General features: G+C 37.6%; 1 protein-coding gene across 2 annotated transcripts in view; it reads right to left on the reverse strand.

The window, feature by feature from the left end:
• Positions 1–9883, reverse strand: part of RAB3GAP2 (RAB3 GTPase activating non-catalytic protein subunit 2) — a 67903-nt gene that overhangs the window by 20011 nt on the left and 38009 nt on the right. For both annotated transcript variants that reach the window (XM_023513890.1, XM_023513891.1), the window contains exons 18-20: positions 4757–4862; positions 3714–3874; positions 2490–2718 (exon numbers count right to left, since the gene is read on the reverse strand). In XM_023513890.1, coding sequence (XP_023369658.1) covers positions 2490–2718; positions 3714–3874; positions 4757–4862 — 496 coding nt within the window. The remainder of the gene's footprint in view (positions 1–2489; positions 2719–3713; positions 3875–4756; positions 4863–9883) is intronic.

Here is a 9883-nt window from a genome sequence, read left to right on the forward strand (position 1 = left end):
ATATACACCAGCAGTGAGATTACAGATCACATGGTATTTCTATTTTTAATTTTTGGGGTGGCGCCTGTGGCTCAAAAGGGTAGGGCGCCGGCCCCATATGCCAGAGGTGGTGGGTTCAAACCCAGCCCCAGCCAAAAAAAAAAAAAGTCCATGGTATTTCTATTTTTAATTTTCTGAGGTACTTTCGTATTGTTCTCCATAGTGGCTATCTACTTTACATTCTCACCAACCATGTACAAGGGCGCTCCTTCCTCCACAACCTTACCAGGATTCATTATTGCCAGTCTTTTGCTAAAAACCATTTCCCCAGGATTAAAATGACACAGTTAGAACGACAATAAAAGAAATATCTTACTTAGTTTTGATTTGCATTTCTCTGATGATTAGTATGCTAATCATTTTTTCATATACCTGTTAGCCAATTGCATGTCTCCTTCTGAGAAATGTCTATTCAGATCTTGTGCCCGTTTTAAAATCAGATTGCTTTTCCTACTGAGTTGTTTGAGCTCCTGATATACTCTGCTTATTTCCTTGTCAGATGGGTACTTTGTAGATATTTTCTCCCATTTTGAGGGTTGTTTCTTCACTTTGTTGACTGTTTCCTTTGCTGTGCAGAAGGCTTTTTTGCTCGACGTAATCATATCTGACCATTTTTTCTTTTTTTTGGGACGGAGTCTCAATTTGTCATCCTTGGTAGAGTATCCTCAGAGCAACCTCAAACTCCTTGGCTTATGAGATTCTCTTGCCTCAGCCTCCCAAACAGCTGGGACTATAGGTGCCCGCCACAATGTCTGGCTATTTTTAGAGACGAGGTCTTGCTCTGGGTCAGGCTGGTCTGGAACCTGTAAGCTCAGGCAATCCACCCGCCTCAGCCTTCCAAGTGCTGGGATTACAGGCGTGAGCCACTGAGTCCAGCATTCCATTTTTAGTTTGTCTGTGTTTGTAAGCTCTTATTCAAAAAATCTTTATCCAGATGATGTCCTGGAGTATTTCCCCAATGTCTTCTTCTAGTAGTTTCATTGTTTATTAGATTCAATCCATTTTGATTTGATTTTTGTTTGTGATAAGAAATAGATAAATCCTTAAAAATTATCAATAACCCTTAAGAATTCTGGTTTATGGGTTATATCTATTCATCTGTATGGCATTGGAAATTAAAACTAAGAAAGTAAAAAATATTTTTAATTCACTTAAAAATGAAAATAATAATTGGCTGGGCGTGGTAGCTCATGCCCGTAAGCCTAGCACTCTGGGAAGTCGAGGCGGGTGGACTGCCCGAGCTCAGGAATTTGAGGCAAGCCTCCCCATCCCTACTAAAAATAGAAAAACTAGCCAGGTGCTGTGACAGGCTGTAGTCCCAGCTACCCTGAAGCTGAAGCAAGAGATTACTCAAACCCAGGAGTTTGAGGCTGCTATGAGCTATGCTGCCATGACATTCTACCCAGGGTGATAGAGTAAGACTCTGGTTAAAAAAATAAAAAAATAAAAATAAAATAAAATGAAAGAAATTAAAATAAATAAAGTAAAATAAAAATAAATAAATAACCTGTCATCCAAGCTACTTGGGAGGCTCAGGCAAGAGAATCACTTGAGCCCTAGAGTTTGAGGTTGTTGTGAGCTGTGATGCCATGGCACTCTACCAAGGGTGACATAGTGAGAAATAAATAAATAAATAAATAAATCAGTAAAATGAAAATAATAAACCTATTACATGCTAATATTTTACAGGAATAACTATATTTCTCAGAGCAAAAAAAAAGATATTTAGCAACAAACGTGGCCCTATTTTATACTAAATCTGTTTAGTGTCTAGAGCTTACATTTTTGTTTTTCTTTTGTTTTGTTCTATTTTTTTGAGATGGAGTCTCACTCTGTTACCCTGGGTAGAGTGCTATGGCATCATAGCTCACAGAAACCTCAAACTCTTGGGCTCAAGCAATCCTTTTGCCTCAACCTCCCAAGTAGCTGGGACTACAGGTGCCCACCACAGTGCCTGGCTATCTTTTAACAGATGGGGTCTTGCTCTTGGTCAGGCTGGTCTCAAACTCCCGAGCTCAGGCAATGCACCCACCTTGGCTTCCCAAAGTACTAGGATTACAGGCATGAGCTACTACGCCTGGCCTTCTAGAGCTTATATTTCGATTCTCCAATCAGCTTTGGCATTCCATCTATTGTGCTTTATTGTATTGGTTTAGTTTATGAGGAAAATCTGGCCTCAAACAGACACATAGGTGAAAAAGGAAGGGTTCCTGAGGTCCTCTGCCCATTCTTTGAAGACCACTGCTTTATTTTGTTACATGGGAAGTACATGGTGGTTCCTGAGCATGGAAATGACTAAATCAGATTTACAGAATATTAATCCAGAATTATATAAAGGATTATTATCATTTTAATAGAAATGTATTCTTTCCTTGTTCTTCTAGTTATTTTCATTAAAAAAATCTGAAACAAAAATATGGATACAAATGCTAAAATGAGCTTCAGCTTACCTTTTCCTCCTTCTAATAACTTTTTAACAGAAAGCCTTGGAAGTGGCTCAGCCTGTAGTGATGACACTTTGGAGATTCTGGTATTCCCTCTGCTGTGAAGCAGAGTCTGCAGGATCAGACAATCCTCTAGTTGTTTCAGCAGGAGTTTCCAATATTCAGTGTCAAGAGAAAGGGCTTCCCACGAATCAGTAAGGGCCTCTGAATCAGCACCAAAAGCTGTTTGGGAAAACTGATAGAAAACACACTGGTGATTCTCTGGTAGAGACTCTGAATCAACATTAGCTTGAATGAGCTTTTATCTTGGAAGCCGATGGACAGTCAGGATACACCACACAGAAACACATCAATGCTGTTTCGCAAACACAGTAGAACCTCCATCTCTCTACACTGACCACCTCAAGTTGAGTTGATTTTCATAGACTGGACATGCACCACATGTACACGTCAGTACAGTAGGCCTAGTCCCTTATGTTGACCACCTCCATATGTTGGCCAGTTTGTTAAGAGTCCCTTGGGTGGTCAACTTACAGAGGTTCTACTATATTACTACTTGGCTAAAGAAGTCAAGGGTCAGGATGATGGGTTTGGACATTTATGAGGAGTCCTGCACTAATGACCCCAGTTCAACCAGTGCATACTTCAAAAATATAGTTCTATCAGTACCAATCAGGACACTGACCATCTCTTCAGAACGTACTCACCAACTTAAAAAATGTATCTGAAGTTTCATTTCTCTCCATCATTATAAACGTTTCAAGCTGCCAATATCAAATTTAACCTATAAACAGCAATGACCTATATCATGAAGTAAAGCTCCACAGTAGGTATCTCATCCAAACTAATGTTAACACCCCATAGATAAACATTATTTGATCCACCATGAGATATAAAGGAAAACTGAGTCCTCAACAGATGAAGAAAAACACAAAGCAAAGGATAGTAGGAAATCTGCATTTGAGTCATTCAGTGTATTTTTCAACGCAAGGTTTATAAAGAGGAGAGGGGTAAAGACAATCACAGAACTTTAGAATAAGAAAGATAAACCTGAGAAGTGATACGGTTTAACTCTGACCTCTTTTAGATGAGGTCAAACCCCAAAACAAATAAGAACCTGTTGGACGTACACTTCAAATTCTAGATGTTCCGTAACACTGAAACTAATGTGCCCTCAGGAAAGAAAGATCATCCCCTTTGCTGACAGAGCAGTCACGCCTGTCTACTTACCTTTTTTTCTGTTATGTTGTTCGATATCTGTGCAGCGACAGAATGCCCAACATGTGCAGACAACAGGGCAGCTCCATTGTTCTCAGACTGAATACAGGCCGTGCGCATCTGCTGCCACCAAGGGGACACGGACTGGGAATCCCAGGTCTCATCAATGGCCACTACAGGGATGGGGAGAATACTGAACAATAAACTCTTATGTTGTCAGTTTTTTTTTTTTGTCTAATCTTTCATATTAAACAATATTGAAATTAAATTTCACACTGATGTGCCTGTGTATTTCCCAATGACGTGGAAAATAAATCTATAATCTGTTTAATTAGAACACTTATAATACATTATATTCCATTTATTTGTATTCTTTTAGTCATCTTGCTTCTGAATATTAAGTCCTTATTTGAAATATTTTCATTAAAGACCAGTCACAATTTACCTTACTGAGTTAAGGAAATCTATCACTCATGTTATTATTATTATTGTTATTATTTGAGGCAAGAGTCTCACTTTGTCATACTTAGTAGAGTGCTATGGCGTCACAGCTCACAGTAACCTCCAACTTTTAGGCTCAAGTAATTCTTTTGCCTCAGCCTGCCAAGGAGCTGGGTTTGTTGTTGCAGTTGGTATCGTTGGTTAGCTGGCCTGGGCCGGGTTCGAACTTTGGTGTATGTGGCTGGCACCATAACCAACTTTGGTGTATGTGGCTGGCATGATAACCACTGTGCTACGGGCGCTGAGCCCACTGGTGTTATTTTTTATGAAGCTACAAAATATAAATTTAATATTTGTAAATTAAGGCATACTTCAAATATACTAAGAATGATAAATTTAATATTCATAAATTAAGGCATACTTCAAATATACTAAGAATGATTAATGCATAAAAGAATCTCTATGATAAAAGTTTATATACACTATAGATTCCTTTTGTAAGAGAACTATCCTCCTTTCCAGTTTTAGTGGTATTTCATACACTAAACTTTGTTCCCAGGAACAGCAGCTGAAATCTTGAGAATGCTGCATTTTAATATAAACCAGCACCCTACCTTTCATCTTGCTCAGCAGGGAAAGCATTGTATGAAGACAGCACACAGACTGCGGTTTATCCAAAATATCTTTTTCCTTAGAAAGCCACACACTCAGGAGCAGAGACTGAAACCAAATTTAAATATTATTCAGTTTAAAGAAATATTTAACATAAACAAAATCTATCACTTTTCTAGACAGCACACGTGGGCACATGGATGATGCAGCTTTCTGAGGTGGAAAATAGGTGGTTGTTTGTTGTATTATGTAACAAGGGGGCAGAACAATGTCCCTTGTCTACCTACAAGATTCTTTATTAGTCGCTGGATATCTAAATTCCAGCATTTCCATCTCTCCTTTTGGTTAAGCACTTCTAATTCAAACCTCTATTAAGGAGCATATACGACCCCTAAAGACACTACTAAGTGAGCACGGATTTGCTGAAGATAAGCAAGGCGCCACTCCACTCTCTTTTGATTGGAGAGAGAGAGATGGGATCTTGTAGACATAAACTAGTGTAGGCTGGCATTCCAGAGGACTCAAGCAGAAACAGCCTGGGCCTCAGTCACCACTCTGCTGCTCTGCACGCCTGAGGTGGCCAGAGGGGGTTGGAGTGTCCAGCAGAGGATGAGAGGCTAGTCTGGGAAATGTCTAGATGGAAATCAGCAGCTTAGAGATGGGATATTAATAAAACTAAAAAGCAACTGACAATTATCCTCAAGCTGTAGCTACCTAATCTGTGGGCTTTAACTTCTCTTCATTAAACTCTACCAGAATGTCCTTTGATCTATAGCTTAATGCTCCAATGTCCTTCACCCCGATAGCTCTCTTCTTTGAACAAAAGATTGCCTACTTTATTGAAACAAGAGACTTTTTCACTTTGTATACACACACCCCTAAAACACCAATAAAAAGGCCTTGAAAATTCAGCTCAAGGCAGTGCCTATCTGCCTTGCTAAAGGCTGACACGTTGAAGTCTCTTTGGATCAAGAAAAAGAAACTGTGTCTGTGTGTGAATTTATCACGCCTTTCCTCCCCTTGTCTGCTGGACCCTGCATGGTGGGGCAAGGTCCCTGCTTGGGGAACTCCCAGTCTGCTGCGTAGCAGCTCCACAGAATCTGAAGCTGTTGGTCTTACCCTTGCTGGCTTTACAAAGGCACTGCAGACTTGCCAGTGGGGAACAAGTATACAAACCATCAAACTCTAATTTTTAAGTCACTAACAAGTAATGAACAACAGATTTTAAAAAACACTTAAGCCAACATAAGTGATTTTTAAGACGCCAGCATATCAACTTAAATTTGAAACATTTTTAACATTCATAAAATTGTTCACAAATAATGAAGTTTAATGGTATGATGGCCCATCTATAAACTCCTGGTATCTATGAAAGTCCTGATGCCTTATAATACAGTCGTATTTTTGTGTGAAAATAGATCTAAAATGAAAAGTTGACTTGCCAGTTCACATGTATTAGTTCAAAGAATTTTCAAAAATTAACGAGGGTAGAGAGTTGAAAGAGAAGGTGTGAAAACAATAAACTTGCTGAAGATGATGCAGGAGCTACTATGAGTAACTGACATGCACACCACCTCATCTAATTTTTAACAACCTCTGAGGCAGGAATGATTGCCCAGATTTCAGAATGATAAAACAAGCTCATAAAGAAAATCTAACTTGCCTAGCATCATACAGTTAATGAGTTAGAACTAAAATTTGAAACTAGATCTTCCTGATTTTAACATGTATATTTTCTTTCCTTTAAAAAATTTTCACATTAAATGAGTATAAACACATGTATATATAAATTTGTACACGTAATCCACATATACATACACACTCTAATCTTCTACTTTTCCCTTTTTATGTCTACCTTCCAACTCTCTCCCCACACCAGCCCCCATCTCTCCCCATATAGTAACATTTTATTGAACAACCAAATATGCCCTATCATGCTCATAAAATGACAATGTTTAAAAAAAAAGCTAATAGTTATATAAAGCTTACTATGTGCCAAGCCATTAAAGGCTTTATATGTACAGGAACATACAAAGTATTCTGGAGGGAGGACGGAGGAGTCACTGTCTTACAAGAACGGGATCACCGTATAATACCACATCCACTCCACTTGCCATTCAACACCCTGCTTATCCCACAAAATTCTCAATGACCTTGCTCCATTTATCAAGGGAATTCCTTTTCTTCTAGACTTCCTCTTCACCTTATAACCTGCTACATATCATGACAGAGTAAAAAATTGCCTATATTGGTAACAAAGACATTCTATAATCAATTAAAAAAGGTGTGTTTTGTACACATATGTGCTAGGAAACCAATCCAAAGGAAGTGTGTGTGGGGGCTGGAGAAAAGGTAGAATTTGAGGGTCTCTGTTACATTGACACTAGGCTCACTCTGATTGATTTAGGTACAAACTGCATGTAGAGCTTATTATTAAAATACACCAGGTTTCTAAATGTAACTGTAGGTTTAATGTCTTAAAATGTGGTTGATATGTCCACCAGCAACAAAGTTTTAAAATATGCCTCAAAACTGTGCAACCCAGAAGGTTATTTTAGATTAAGGCAAACAAACAAACTAAATGCCGTGGCTATGGCCTCTCTTCATACTGTTAACTTTTCTACTTTTGTCTCTAACTAACCACCACCTTTGGCAAATTCTGAAAAAAACAAAAAAACCATTTTCGTGCTTAATTCCCTTTCATGTCTGTCCCTAAGTTGGCTCCTACCTCCTGCCCAACCAGGTCATCTCTGTTTATAACCTAGAGTATGTTCTTGTTTTTTATATATTAAAAAAAGCTGCTAACAATTAAAGTTTTACTTGTATGTAGAAGATCAGTGTGAAACAGAGGATTCTATGGGAATTAATCATCAGACCAAAACGATTTAATTTTAGAATCACTTGTAAGAATATAAATAAATTTTAAACTTCTGTAAATTAAAATTACAGGAGAAGATTTTTGCAGGGTATGCTTCTGACAAAGGTCTGATAACCAGAATCCACAGAAAACTCAAACTAATTAATAAGAAAAGAACAAATAACCCCATTACTTTGCAGGCAAGAGACCTTTAAACAAAAACTGCTCTGAAGATGACAGGTGAATGGCCAACAAACACATGAAAAATGCTCAACATCTTTAATCATCAGAGAAATGCAAATCAAAACCACTTTGAGGTATCAACTTCAGTAAGATTAGTCCACATCACAAAACCCCAAACTACAGATGATGGAGTGGATGTGGAGAGAGGGCAATATTTCTATATTGCTGGCTGGAAAACAAACTAATATGGCCTTTTTGGAAAGAAGTTTAGAGAATTTTCAAGGAACTAAAAGTAGACCTAGGGTTAAATCCTGCAATTCCTCTACTAGGTATTTACCCAGATGATCAAACATTATTTTACAACAAAGACATTTGCACCAGAAGGTTTACTGCAGCCCAATTTATAACTGCCAAGTCATGGAAGCAGCCCAAATGCCCATCAACTCATGAATGGATTAACAAATTGTGGTATATGTATACCATGGAATACTATGCAGCCATAAAAAGGATAGAGACTTTATATCTTTTATGTTTACCTGGAAGGAACCCAGCCCAGGCCAACTAAACAACAATAACAACTGCAAAAAAAAATCTATCTATCTATCTATCTATCTATCTATCTTCGGGTGTTGTGGTGGGTGCCTGTAGTCCCAGCTACTTGAGAGGCTTGAGGCAAGAGAATCACTTAAGCTCAAGAGTATGAGGTTGCTGTGAGCTGTGATGTCACAACACTCTACTGCGGGCAACATAGTGAGACTCTTATCTCAAAAAAAAAAAAAAAAAAGCCCATCAGCCTTTGAGCCCTTGCAAGACTATGGCAAACTTAAGCTTCAGAGCATCCCCAGTGCTGCCATGGCTGCAGTGGTCAAAGTCTCAGGGAACATTATAGTCAGTCAGCTTAGAATCTCTGGAAGGCCTTCTGAAGTACAAGCATAAAGGGAGACTGTGAAGAATAAAATAATTATCTAATTTTCAATATACCTACATCATCCATCATCACACTTCCATAAGTATCAGAAATATAACCTCACCGAACAAAATAAGGGTGCTAGAGACTGACCCTAAAGTGATGGAAATGTGTGATATCTTGGACAAAAATATTCAAAATAGTTGTTTTAAAGAGGCTTAATTAATTTCAAAATAAATAAAATCAATTCAGAAATATATCAGAGAAATTTAATACAGAGATTGAAATAAGAAGACACAAAAATCTCAAAGCTGAAATTACCATGGGTGAAATCAAAAATGTGATAAGAGTATCAACAATACAACTGACCAAAAGAATAAGTGAGCTCACTGACAGACTATTTGAAAATACAAAGTCAGAGAAGATAAAAGAAAAAAATAAAAGAAAGAAAAAAAAAAGGAATGAACAGAGCTTACAGGATCTATGAGATAACATCAAAAGAACAAATAGCTGGGTTATTGGAGCTAAAGAGGGAACTAAAGAGAAATGGGTACAAAGTTTATTCAAAGAAATAATAACAGAAAACTTTCTAAACCTGGAGAAAGATAAATATCTTGGTATAGAAAGGTCAAAACCTGCCAATCAGATTCACCTTAATTAAGAACACCTCAAAATATATTATAATAAAACTTGCAAAGGTCAAAGACAAAGACAGCATCAATAGAAAAGAGGTAAACATATAAAATATATTCAGTATGCCAGGCAGCAGACTTCTCAGCAGAAACAGTATAGGGCAGGAAAGAGTGGGACAATATATTCAGGAAAAAAAACAAAACACAAAAAAAACACCAATCTAGAATACTGTACCCCAGCAAAGTTATCCTACAGACATGAAGGTGAGATAAAGATTTTCCTAAAGAAAAGTTGAAGGAACTTATTACTAACATATCTGTCCTATAAGAAATGTTAAAGGAAATTTTTTAAACCAAAAGAAAAGCATGCTAATGTGGTTATTTTATTAATACTACAATCAAGATACTTATATCTTTAGAAACAAGACAAAATATTATAAAAATAATAACTACAACGATGTGTTAAGAGACAGGAAAAGTAACAAATTTAAATGGTGACATGAAAAATCCAAAATATGGGCTCAGCGCCTGTGGCTCAAGCAGCTAAGGC

Source organism: Otolemur garnettii, unplaced genomic scaffold (assembly GCF_000181295.1).
Source record: "Otolemur garnettii isolate 467f Iridium unplaced genomic scaffold, OtoGar3 scaffold00045, whole genome shotgun sequence".
Lineage (NCBI taxonomy): Eukaryota > Metazoa > Chordata > Mammalia > Primates > Galagidae > Otolemur > Otolemur garnettii.